Source organism: Astatotilapia calliptera, chromosome 23 (genome assembly GCF_900246225.1).
Source record: "Astatotilapia calliptera chromosome 23, fAstCal1.2, whole genome shotgun sequence".
In the NCBI taxonomy this organism is placed as follows: domain Eukaryota; kingdom Metazoa; phylum Chordata; class Actinopteri; order Cichliformes; family Cichlidae; genus Astatotilapia; species Astatotilapia calliptera.
In genome coordinates this window covers 4,799,678-4,813,654 of record NC_039323.1, presented here as the reverse complement: position 1 = coordinate 4,813,654, position 13,977 = coordinate 4,799,678, and the positions used below count along the sequence as shown (strand labels likewise).

Genomic DNA, 13,977 nt, shown 5'->3' with positions numbered 1-13,977 from the left:
TGAAAACTATGTTTTCCTCATTTCTGGAAATTTTACAGCTTGTTAAGCTGTACCACGTGCCCAAAATGAATCTGCTAAATTTGCAAGAGTATGATTTATTTTCTTAAAAAAATATAATATAATAATTGTCCTACAGAGTGGATCAGGATTTGCAACTGTGCAAATTGTGCACAAGTTAAAGCTATTTTATATAGTCCCCACAGCATCACTGTTGCCAGTGCTATCAGCAGAATGATAACATGCTGGATGTGCTGTTTGTGAGAGCCGATAGAGTAGTGTTTACCATTGTTTTCAACTCTCGCTCAATCGCTATAAACACCAACTTTTCATTCTGCTCACACATCAGTTCTGGCTTCATTCTGGCCTCCTCTCCAAATCTGTAACCCTCACGTCCCATCTCTCCTCCTCCTGACAGATCTTCCACATGACCTATGACCTAGCCAGTGCCGTGGTGCGAATATTCAACCTGATTGGTATGATGCTACTGCTGTGCCACTGGGATGGCTGTCTCCAGTTTCTTGTTCCCATGCTGCAGGACTTTCCATCTGACTGCTGGGTCTCCCTCAACAAGATGGTGGTAAGAAAAAAATGCTCTGTGTGTATGTTTTTGTGTTCAGTGCGATCGTAAGTTAGACAATCACAGGAAAAGTGTTCACTGCACAACTAGCGTGGTGACACAGCTTATTTATTCAGACTGGAGTTGGGAGCTTTCGTTCAGCTTCAATTAACCCCCCACTAGTCAAACCCAGGAGACACGCCAGTGTACGGCAAGTAGGAGGTGGATGAAAGAAAACATGCTGCTGTCACTCAGTTCATATAGAAGCTCATGCAGTAATTTAGGTGTGCTCTTCTTTCTTTGTCCTGTCAAATGTCCTGTCCTCCTTCTGGGTGGCAGGTGGCTTCTAGCTGTCTGTTGGAAGACAGACCATTAGGAGAGGTTTTCACCAAAATTACTGCTGGCATGCATGAGAAAAAATAAATTAATAAAATGAATGCATACATAAATGTAAAAAGAAATTGATAGCTAGTATTGAAACACACTATCTTCTAATCCAACTGGATAATTAATGAAAAGTAATCATTAAAGTTTTGTTCATTTTGGAAAGCACTTATTGTCTAAGCTATAAAACAAAACCGTATAACATTGACTAAAGAACAGCCTCTGTTTGTCTCTATTTTATTTAAATTGCACGATTAATCACAAGTGTGGACAAATAAAGAGGAGAAACACCCAAAAAATACTGTTTGGGTTTTTATCATTTTGAACTTAATCCCTTTATCCAGTCTCACATGTCATTCTGCTTTGGAGATAACAGATTGGAAGGTGGTGAGTGGCAGTGGCCGGAGGCACAGACAAGTCAGAGGATACAAATACCTTTTATCATAAAACTGTATTTCACACATATATTCACTTTCACACATACAGTATGTTTGTTGGCAAACAGAAAAAGAATTGTGGTGGTTTCAAGGAAGCATTAGTGTCAGTGTCAATCCTGTTTGTCCCACAAAAAAAGAGAGAAACATTAGAATTGGTTTAAATATTTTGTATGAAGTACTCAAGGGATATTTTGGATACGGCAGCTGAGATGATAAGCTTAATGAATGGCTGTGACTCTGCGATTTGTACAGTGTGCGTGCAATGTTGTTAACAGAGAGGTGATGATTGGTTTGTGAGCAGCTGTAAGTAAACTGGTGAAGCAGATTGCATGCAAGCGCAGGAGGAAGAGATCTGCTCTAATGGGTGTAAATAGATTGAGTTATAGAGGACAGTTTGCATTGCAGGGGCTGACTACAGGAAGAAAACAGAAAAAATAGTCTTAATCTTAATTAATTGACAGCAATATCAACAGTCCTAGAAACCATCGAATTATCTGACAGAGCTAAAAGACGTCATTGGTTGGCTGCCGGATGCTTATTTCTCCACATAACTGTAACTGTCTTGAAACCATTTTTTATGGGGAACATTACATCTTTTGCTCCTTCTCCTAAGGAAGTTCAGCATACCGGATAATTCCTTCTTTATGCTTTTGTCAGGCACTGGCTGACTCTGCTGCAGCTGAGAAATGCTTGATATGCTGGAAGAAAACCTTCTAATTTTGGCACAGAGATTTTTGGCATTCAGTTCCCTGAAATACACTGTGTACTATGGTGCTATGGTGTTTACATGAATAGGTGTGTTCTGTTATGAGTGTGTGTGATCTCTAGGAACAGATGGATCTCACACCAATTGACCCTAGGGGAGATTGTTGTTACTTCTCTGTCACTCCATCCCTTTCTTTCTAGTTTCATCTCTGGCCATCCTATTTCCTCTATCTCTCTTTCTTGAATGTATGGATTTGTATGTATGGAAAATTGCTTTATATGTTGCTTTTTCAGTGACTCTTTTATCCTTCATGCCCCACTTCTTCTTTCGCTGATATCTCCTTCCTTATACATTCAGTTTTCCAGAGTGACGTGTGTTGTTTAGGGCTTGTGCCTTTTTCCAAGCTCGCTGCCATAATGCCAGCGAGCACACATGTGGGTGTGGCTGCCTGGTGTGCCCTGTCACTGCCATTTCAGGGTAATCAAGGTCACATCTTCTTCAGAGCTGCTTTGAGTAAGAGATCCAGCGTTAAATGATCCTCGTGCCTCCTCGGGCTGACAGGCTGCCTGCCTGCACTGGACATTTATTGGACTCCACCCTGTTTTGCTCTCTGCGTCATGCATGCACTTAGGGTTATGGAAATAGGGCAAGAAAGCCATTCCTGAGAAAAACATGGGACTCGTTTCTTCAGTAGCTATTCTTATGTGCATTTTTATGCATGTCCCTTTATATAGATGTGTTGTGTTTGGCTGAGATTTGTGTGCATGTGATATATAGTACAGTATAACTAAGTGATAGTCAAAATATCCTCCTTCAGACTGTTTTTTTTCTGCAGTGTATTCATCTCTGCCTCTTAACACTCAATAAGGGAAAAGATACTCTTGCAGCAGACAGTGGTGTTTATTGTAAGTCGACAATCAGGCTCCTGCTGCAGAGTGATCAAGAGACCGGATGATCGTGGTCTGTTATGTAAGTGACTCTCTGTTATGTGAAAGATGACAGGTGGTTTTGTCCCATCTCCCTTGGCCTGATTGGCTGTTATATCAATGGCATTAGAATAAAGACGCTCTTTTCCTCTCGACTTCTTTCTCTGCATCAAAAATGAACTGCGTTTCTTTATAACTGGAGAAGCAGAAGAGCTGCTGTAACTGCAACAGAACACCAATTTGTGAGAACCTATTTATGCATTTGCACTGTATTGAGGCACACAGAGATGCACTTCAAGAAACATTCATGCTTTGGAAGTTGATAACGAGGCCCTCCATTCATTCTGAAGTGACCGAACCGGCAAACAGGCCTGTCAGTGCATATAAAAATAATGGACAGTTACTGTGTGAGGTCTGTGTGTGGAAATGTTGCATATGTGTGTGAATAATAACTGCTGTGTATGACCTGACAGCCACTCTCAGTGCTAATTTGGTACAGATTTTTAAGAAAAGTTAAAGTGGGTGGTGCTATTTACAGCAGGCAATACAACAGAGAGACTTTAAGAAACCAATTGACAAAGTTTAGCTAATTAAATGCATTTTTAAGTCAGAGTGACTGTTGCAGCCCACAGACATGTATTTTTGTTGAAGAGGATTAAAAATTCTTGCAAGGTCAAGTCATGTTGTAGCTAGCTAAAAAAATAGAAAAGGAAAAAACAGCCTCATGGGCTGGTTGGGGCTGCAGTCTTTGTGGGCCAAGTTGCCCCGGTGAAACCAACCCCATTTTATGAAGAAAAGTTGTCTTGTCATTTTTAGCCGTGTAGTAAAAAGCAGTGAATGCTCTTTGCTGCTTTACTTTATAATGAAGGCAAACTTCAAAATAAATACATAAATACAAACCTCAGTGTAACCTGAAGTGTATCCCATAGTTGGTTAGAAATCTAAATGTGGGAGGAAAAGCTTTTGAAATATGCTTAGGATGAGCAATTGTTGGAATACTTATATTTTTCTGAAACCTATCTGCAAAAAGAGAGATGAATATAAGAAAATTGCACACCAAAATGAGACTGATTGCTCCTTTAATTCAGCTCAGTTTTTAAGATCAGTATAAATAAGTAGAATATGCCTTCTATAGCATCATATTGTACAATGCATGTCAGAGACTGAGAGCTGAGTTAACTAAGAAATCTCATAGGTTTGAGAATGTAGTTCCTTTTGTGGGGTGGGGAAGACAACTGTGGCCCAACCCATTTGTTAGAGTGACTAATCACATTGTCATCCACAGACTTGTGTTGCTACCAAGGCTAAAAAACAAAACAGCAAAGCAAATGTCTCTTAAAAATGTCTCGAAGCCCTGCAGAATTATTCTTCCTCTCCTTTTTATTGTCAGTGTTTAAACAACCGAACTTGAAACTTGTACTTGGTCGAGAACAGAATAGATGCTTTTGGGCTTGACTCATATGGCCACAGCTTGCATCATTAACTAGACAGAATCTCTGGATGCACATGGCTGCACACAAACAGCAGTTGTGAATACTACAGCTGCGTCTCACTTTAGAGACCGGATCCTCCAAATGATACAGCCCACGCAGGTGGGGTTTGTTAGAGGACCCGATGGTCTGACTGAACCCTTATTTCTTTTCAGCAAAGACTCCGTGCGAACTTAAAGTACTATCAATCACTGTAGTCCACCTGTAATTTGTAACCTCAGAAAACTTAGACTTGCATGGCAAGTTTTTCAGTTTTGCTGAATGCGCATAGATGGCAGCTGTGATCTTCTCCCGTCCACATACAATACAAACATTATATCAGTTTTATGTATATATATATATATATATATATATATATATATATATATATATATATAAATGGGAGATGTCCCCAAGGGTGGTGGAGAATGACCGAGCTAAGATCCTGTGGGACTTCCAGATACAGACGGACAAAATGGTGGTGTCTAACCAACCGGACATAGTGGTGGTAGACAAACAGAAGAAGACGGCCGTAGTGATCGATGTAGCGGTTCCGAATGACAGCAATATCAGGAAGAAGGAACACGAGAAGCTGGAGAAATACCAAGGGCTCAGAGAAGAGCTCGAGAGGATGTGGAGGGTGAAGGTAACGGTGGTCCCCGTGGTAATCGGAGCACTAGGTGCGGTGACTCCCAAGCTAGGCGAGTGGCTCCAGCAGATCCCGGGAACAACATCGGAGATCTCTGTCCAGAAGAGCGCAGTCCTGGGAACAGCTAAGATACTGCGCAGGACCCTCAAGCTCCCAGGCCTCTGGTAGAGGACCCGAGCTTGAAGGATAAACCGCCCGCAGGGGCGTGCTGGGTGTTTTTTTTTTATATATATAGGCAACATTGCAGACATAGAGGACAGTTACAAGTACTTGGGGATCCCGCAGGCGAATGGGAACCATGAAGAGGCCGCTAGAAAAGCTGCAACCACCAAGTACCTGCAGAGGGTCAGGCAAGTCCTGAGGAGTCAGCTGAATGGTAAGCACAAGATCCGGGCCATCAACACGTACGCCCTGCCCGTGATCAGGTACCCTGCTGGGGTAATAGGCTGGCCAAAGGAGGAGATAGAAGCCACTGACATAAAGACAAGAAAGCTCCTTACCATGCATGGAGGGTTTCACCCCAAGTCCAGCACCCTGAGGCTGTACGCTAAGCGGAAGGAAGGGGGCCGGGGACTGGTGAGTGTCAGCACCACAGTCCAGGATGAGACAACGAACATCCAAGAATACATTGGGAAGATGGCCCCAACTGACCGAGTGCTCAGTGAATACCTCAGGCAGCAGAAACCCAAGAAAGAGGAGGGAGACGAGGAACCATCATGGAAGGACAGGCCCCTGCACGGTATGTACCACCGGCAGATAGAGGAGGTGGCTGATATCCAGAAATCCTACCAGTGGCTGGACAAAGCTGGACTGAAAGACAGCACAGAGGCACTAATCATGGCAGCACAAGAACAAGCTCTGAGCACAAGATCCATAGAGGCTGGGGTCTATCACACCAGGCAAGACCCCAGGTGCAGGCTGTGTAAAGATGCCCCAGAGACAATCCAGCACATAACAGCAGGGTGCAAGATGCTAGCAGGCAAGGCATACATGGAACGCCATAACCAAGTGGCCGGCATAGTGTACAGGAACATCTGTGCCGAGTATAACCTGGAAGTCCCGAGGTCAAAATGGGAGATGCCCCCAAGGGTGGTGGAGAATGACCGAGCTAAGATCCTGTGGGACTTCCAGATACAGACGGACAAAATGGTGGTGGCTAACCAACCGGACATAGTGGTGGTAGACAAACAGAAGAAGACGGCCGTAGTGATCGATGTAGCGGTTCCGAATGACAGCAATATCAGGAAGAAGGAACACGAGAAGCTGGAGAAATACCAAGGGCTCAGAGAAGAGCTCGAGAGGATGTGGAGGGTGAAGGTAACGGTGGTCCCCGTGGTAATCGGAGCACTAGGTGCGGTGACTCCCAAGCTAGGCGAGTGGCTCCAGCAGATCCCGGGAATAACATCGGAGATCTCTGTCCAGAAGAGCGCAGTCCTGGGAACAGCTAAGATACTGCGCAGGACCCTCAAGCTCCCAGGCCTCTGGTAGAGGACCCGAGCTTGAAGGATAAACCGCCCGCAGGGGCGTGCTGGGTGTTTTTTATATATATATATATATATATATATATATATATATATATATATATATATATATATATATCGTTAGCTTCATAGCATAATTGCCTAAGTCATTTGACTAAGTCAATGACTTAGGCACTTATGCTATGAAGCTAACGATATATATATATATATATATATGTGTGTGTGTGTAGAGAGAGAGAGAGCTAAAGAGAAGAGATTAAATATTGCTTGCATAGCCAGCAAGTAAGTGGATCATTTTTATCTTTGTGGAGGGTTTTTCATTGTGAATATGATTCTGAATCTCTCCCTCCACATATTTGTCAAAGGAGAAATTCCACATAAAGGCTAATAAACCCAAAATCCAATAATAAGAGCTTATTGAGCAGGAAGCTTCGATCCACAGAGGCAAATTCTTCTTACAGATCATTTCAATTGGACATATAATTTACAGGCATTCATTTCACATTCAACAAAGTCAATTAAACAATACACAGGAGTATGACTTCAATAAACCAGACTGAAACATAAAATCTGAATTATTGACACATACATCACAAGCGTTCCTTTAATGGGCTATTCCTATAAATTGTAGCCGTACTAGTAGATGGCTAGTATGGCTTTGGGGGATGTCAGTCCCACCAGTTTGGTTTACACTGAAATATTTCAAGAATGTTCATATGGATTTTAAAAACATTAAAGATACTGAATCATATTTGCTGTGCTTGTCCGTCAGCTTTTTACATTTTTACAAAACAAAATTGGTGACGCCAGTTTAATTTTGTGGAATAGCTGCATTTCCCCCCAGAAACGTCAGGCTTTAATCGTGGAAAATCTCTGAATATTAAAGTAAAATCACAGCATGTAAGTGAAGCAAATAACAGAAAATAAAAAAATACTGCATTTGGTTCACCCTTAGGTGACTTGCCCCACACCTGATGCTGAATGAAAAGCTTGTAGTTTAATTAAGGAAAGAAATTAAATAGAATTAGAAATTAAAACCTGTGATTTAGCGTTCATCTGATCTGGCGTCTTCCTCGTTAGTCCATCATTTATCTCTGACACGCTGAAGCTACAGTAGCTTTATGCATGAACACTCTAATCAAACACATTACGCTGTGCTGTTACAGTCAGCGTTCTTAATTAATACTGTTACGTAATTCAAGCAGACACCAAAACATCTTGCAACTTTCTGGACTCATTTGCATTTGAATAATAAATACAAACATGGACCCACTGCTTCTAAATAATGAATCTTTACATTGCTAACAAGCACTTTCATGGAACTTTACATATTAAAGTTTTAAATGTAGGCTCTTTGAACCAAACCAAACTCCCTCTGTCACTTGTAGACTTTCAGAGAGAGGGACTGCAGTGTGTTTAAGAGATGTTCAGCACTCATACAGCTGAATAGATGCTGTGAGCCAAACACCTCGTACACCCAGCCGGGTGTGCCAGCATGCACGTACACCCACTATTCTATAATTACGCCATCGTGCATCATAGATGTCCCATACTCCCTTTGTGCTCTCCTCTAAATGTATTATGTACAATTAGCGATCATCGGCGTTGCTCAGTGAAGACTGATAGCGAATAAAATGAACACAAGCGCTAATTTAATTCGTCCCACCCATCTCACTCCCCACCCTCACATAGGGTGGTATCTCTGTAGAATTAGTTTATTGTGTTATTATGAAGGTTGTAATTTTCAATAGTAACAGACAGCTGTGCACTGTGTCAGTTTTAATCACTTGTTATCACAAACTTGAACACATGCTAACTGCTTGCAGCTGGTCAGTGTGTGTGTTGCTCTCGTCTCAGAGGGTTTTCTTGGTCATGCAGTCACATGCGAGCGAACAGTTCAACACTGAGGATGCCATGATTTTTCACTTTCTTTGTTCTCAAGACTGCAAAATAGCACGCATCACGAAATGCCACCTTTATCTCTAAAGCATCGTATGCCTCAGAATGAGGTTTGCTGTGTGTTTAGAGGACCCACGATGCTTCTCCTAATTTTCTGTTTTCACTGTTACCTAGGAGGATTGTCACGTGTCAGCATATGTACGAGTAAACCCTGTGAGCCAAAACCTCAGGCATACGTTTAACTTTCATAGATTTGTGATCAGGAGTTTACATCCACTCATGATGGGCATGAATGTCAGGGTAATGTTTGGGCTTTTAACGATTTCTTTGAAGTGTTCTTTTTCCAGGATGGAATAATTGAACAGCATTCATCTTTAATGACTAAAAAAAACCAATGAATCTGGTGCACAAGTCAGACAGTTTTGGTAGCCATCAACAAGTTCTGGCATAAATCTAGCTGGATATTTGAGCACCCCTCTTGACTGAATTGACAGGGTTCATTCTTTGGTCGGTTTCCTGGCACTGATCCGGGTTTTAAGGATAATCCACAAGTTTTCATTAGGGTTGAGTTCGGGGCTTTGGAGAGATCATTCCAGAAGGTGGATGAGCCATTTTTAAACAACTGCAGATTTCAACATCATCAGTTTACACACAGCAAAACTGTGTATTTTTTTGTTTACCTCCCTCTGTTTTGTCTTTCAGGTGTTGTCTGTCGTTACAAATGCAGCAGTCGGAGACACTGCATGTCTGATTGCTTCATCCCCGACTTTTTTCCCCACCCCCATACTTCTTCTTCTTCTGTTCCTCCACTTTCTTCTCCTATCTTTAGCCAATGTGGCCTTCACTTGTGTTGTTTACATATACCATTCTAATGTCACAGCAAACTCAGGGTCAGTTGTAGTCTCGAGTGGCACCTGGTGCGGTCTTCTGCTGCATTAGCCTCTCTGCTTCAAGGTTTGACATGTTTTTATAATGAGTGGTAATTTAAGTTACACTTACCTTCCTGTAATGTGGCCATTCTCCTCTGTCCTATGACATAAATAAGGGTTTTTGTTCAGCGACCCACTGCTCACTGTATAACTCATTTTTTTCAGATGATTCTGTATAAACCTTATTGTTGGTTATGATTGAAAAGACCGCTAAATCAGCGCTTTCTGAAATACTTCTGGTATTGCCTGTCTGGCACCAGTAGCCATGCCACATGTAAATTCCATTTGATGACTTAACGCAATATATTTATATTGCGGTGAAGCTCTGTCGGTTGAAATACAGTGTGTACTGTATATTAATGTACACATGTATTTGACTATAGGAGAATAAGCTGGAAACAGGCAGATACATGCAGCTGACTGAAAGAGGGTGTTTATTTCAACACCTTGGGGCTCCCTGCTCCTGCTGCTTATTTACCAGCAATGTGGCCCACATGCTGATGGCCACTCCACGTCTGTTCGCCACCTGTGGCAGTCAGGGAGACTTATGCTTAATTTATGCTAGCCTGGTTGTGTCCATTTGCAGAGATATTTGCCTATGAAGTGCTTACGAGAGGGGTTTTCAGCAACTGCAACCGAGCTCCTGTGCAGTCCTCCAAAATCCCTTGAAACGGATGATGCTGTGTTGCAGTCAAATGCTGATTGGTTGAGAAGGGAGCAGAGGGAAGGGAGCAAAAGGAGAAACCATTAAGGATGAAATTAAAAAATCTGTATTTACAGCACAGACAGTCGCTGCAGTGGACACTTTTTATTGTTCCCAACACTTGATTTCACTTTGATGGACCAACAGAACAAAACATAGCAGACAAGTTGTAGCATATATATCTGACACTGGGGGCAGTCACTGCAGGAAGATGACCAGTCTGCTCACAGACTGTCAATGGACTGCCTACACACTACCTCCATAATTTGTCAATTAGTCTCAAACTCTGCACTTTCATATATTCTCAGGGTTTGCAGATAATATTTGTTATTTTAATGTGCTTAATGATTAATGTTTACGAATTAAAGTAAAGGAAGTATTGTAGTTGGAAGGTGGTATTGTGTAGAAATAACAAAGCTGACATAGTGATGGTTCTTAGAACTGCTGCTTTTAGTATTTTGCATCAGATTATACAGCTCTGTTTATTTCCCTAAACAAAATCAGCAGGCCGAGTGACACAAGGGCACAAGAGTTTCTGGTAAACCCCATCCCTTGAGACCAAGTGCCTTTGAAATTTCATCTTCTTTATTTGCATTCCTCCAAATCACCTTTAAAATGCTAAATTATAAAGACCTGACAGCATTCCTTCTCCAGTACATCCTTTTTTACCTCTTCCAAAACTAGCAGAACTTGAATCTTAAATTTAATGCAAATGCCAGAGAAAAATATGTGTAGTCAATCAGTGGCTGACAGGTTGAGGAGCCGCAGAAGAAACACACATACACACACATACTGTGGTACATGTGTGTATGTGTGAGAATACAGCCATTTGAGGGGAGGATGTGAGGTTCAGTAGTGCCTGTGGAGGGCTTTCTAATGAACCCTAAGGTAGAATGAGTGTGCCAGAACCAATCAAAGACACACTGGAGTAGGTAGATGTATGAGCTCCTCATTAACCAAACACTGTGTTTCCATCTTCTTCTGCGTAGCCAAGGTGAGAGGATGTTTTTCAACGATGATGATTGGGCTAAACCTGAAACAATCACCACACACGGAACCACAGACCACAGGAATGTCTTACTCTTTAGATGGCTCATTCTTTAATTCACCCTCTCTTGCATCAGTCTAATGTGTATGAACAGTATATCTTCAGCAAAGAAGATAAGAAGAGTGTTTCAGGTGTCAAAGCCAAAGCATGAAACCAAAAATATGAAAGTGGAGGTTATTCTAGGATCTTGATTTCTCTTATTTCTTTCCAATCTCTTCAATATTTTTTTCTTTAACTTATATTTTGTTTACTAAACTGATTCTTACCCTCATATTTCTTTCTACAGAACGACACATGGAGCGAGCTGTACTCCTTTGCCCTCTTTAAAGCCATGAGCCACATGCTGTGCATTGGATATGGAAGACAAGCCCCAGAGAGCATGTCGGACATCTGGCTGACCATGCTCAGTATGATTGTAGGAGCCACCTGCTATGCCATGTTCATCGGCCATGCCACCGCGCTCATCCAGTCACTTGACTCATCTAGACGTCAGTACCAAGAAAAGGTAGGGCTCTGACTCACCGTTGGTGTATCACCATTTAAAAAAGGAAAATTTGGAATTCAGGTGAAGCAGACATGTTTGGGACAGTTAGTTAAAGCTGGTATTAATATTAATATTTTAACAAAAGTATTATTTTCTTGTTTGTAATGCCTCTGTTTAATTACTGCATGAAAGGTGAGACACTAGATTTTTTACTCATGTGTGGATGGAGACGCAAAAGTGAGATAAAAATGCATATTGTAGTCCTAGGATAGACAAATGTTTCCCAGGGCGTTTGCCAAATCAGCTTGGTGATGATATATAATGAAGATTCTGACCCCCTCAAAACAACTACTTTTTTGCGAGTTCACAAAATAATTGTTTTGCTTTTTATTTCCCTTGATATTCGATCGTATTTTCAGGACTTTAAAACATTTTATTTTATGTCTTTTAAAATCAATAATCCTCAAACCACACTATCTGCACTCATCTTTGGAACAGTTTCTCCCTTCTGAGGAAATAATCTGCCTGAGAACAGTGGACTGTGTTTTTGTGGATTATCCTGGATTACTGGGACCCCTTTTCTGGAAAGGATTGCTGATGATATTTTTTTCTTAAATTCAATTTATCCCAGGTGTTAGCAACACAAGCAAAATTTAATTTAGTTCCACTTTACCAGTGTGGTAAATCTAACAGCATAACTGAGTTAGCAAGTTGTACTGCAAGCGATACTGTAATTTTTAGTATTTTGTTGAAATAAACAACAAAAAATAAGGGGGTTGAGTTTATCACAGTCTATCTTTAGCTCACTGGTGGCATAGATCAGGGGGTCCCTCTGTTCCTTTCTGATCTCATAAGGAGACTCCAAAAAGAAATAAAAAGTCACAGTTTGTGCCTTACAGCAACATGGATAAGGTTATCACATACTAATGAACAGAGATGGGTCGCTCATTTGGCTCCAACCTATTTTGATAGGAACAGCTTCTGCTCTATCAGTTCGATATTCATGGGTTCAGCTCACTGGGCTTCAGCCAGTCTGTCGTCTCTGTACAACAGCAGATCAAAGCTTTAGGACTCTGCAGACCATGGAGGGGAGCTTGCTCCTGCTTTTTCTTAATGGTGACAGTGTTATTGGTGCTCTGTGTCTTGTTAGTTTCCTTAGATACTGGGTGATGTGAAGATGTCTCATGCTATCTGATCCCATACCGATCCATACAGATATGATAAACTGCAAACATTGCACGGTCACAGAATTGACCCTATTTAGTAAAATAGGGCGATCGTGGCTCAAAAGTTGGGAGGTTGCCTTGTAATTGGAAGGTTGCCGATTCAAGCCCCGGCTCGAACAGTCTCGGTCGTTGTGTCCTTGGGCAAGACGCTTCACCCGTTGCCTACTGGTGGTGGTCAGAGGGCCCGGTGGCGCCAGTGTCCGGCAGCCTCGCCTCTGTCAGTGCGCCCCAGGGTGGCTGTGGCTACAATGTAACTTGCCATTACTAGTGTGTGAATGTGTGTGTGAATGGGTGGATGACTGGATGTGTAAAGTGCTTTGGGGTCCTTAGGGACTAGTAAAGCGCGATACAAATACAGGCCATTTACCAAAAGTGAAACAATGAATTATAATAAAGAAATGATTTGAAATCAACAGTTTTATTCCTTTATAAAGTGTTTGGTAACTTTGTTAAGTGTATCAAATGAAATTAAATCATTTTCACTCACTTTATTAATTGATCATTAGCAAGTGCGAGGATCTCTATAAACACAGAGTTTTGGCTGTTCTGCAGAATTCAGACATGTTGACACAAAGTGATGGAGGAAAGATAATAATAATAATTTCAAAGAATCTGTTATCGCTGCTGCTGCTCATCAATATGGAAAGTGTTGCAAGGCCATTGCCAATTCTGAAGTTAATTACTCTACAATGGGAAAACATTCAACACAGCTGCCAGTCCTCCCAGGAGTAGACGCCCTAGGAAATTCAACCTACACCCAGGTAAAGTGCGAAAAGCCCAAGAGCTCGGAGTCTACAAGCCTTACTTAGCGTGTTTGAGTTGGCGTATAATGAAATATGTATTGCATGAATAAAATTGCCATTGCCAACAAGGCTGAAGAAGTATAAATGATTATTATTATTAGGAAGGGTTTCCAGGAGAAAGCACAGCTTATATTTGTAAAGCATCATCTGAACTAACCACAACACTTCTAGAACAACGTCGTTTGTACAGACAAGACTAAAGAGGCCATAACGCACACCTCTCTGTTTGGCAAAAACCAAACATAGCATATCATACATTAAAAAAACAAGTGCAGCT

At 41.6% G+C, this 13,977-nt stretch overlaps 1 protein-coding gene across 2 annotated transcripts in view; it reads left to right on the top strand.

Moving 5' to 3' along the window:
• The window catches only part of hcn2b (hyperpolarization activated cyclic nucleotide-gated potassium channel 2b), a 44,312-nt gene that overhangs the window by 6,856 nt on the left and 23,479 nt on the right, over window positions 1-13,977 (top strand). For both annotated transcript variants that reach the window (XR_003271271.1, XM_026159549.1), the window contains exons 3-4: window positions 416-577; window positions 11,474-11,692. Coding sequence is in view for 1 of the 2 variants with exons in the window: in XM_026159549.1 (XP_026015334.1) it covers window positions 416-577; window positions 11,474-11,692 (381 nt within the window). In the remaining variant the exon portion in view is untranslated. The remainder of the gene's footprint in view (window positions 1-415; window positions 578-11,473; window positions 11,693-13,977) is intronic.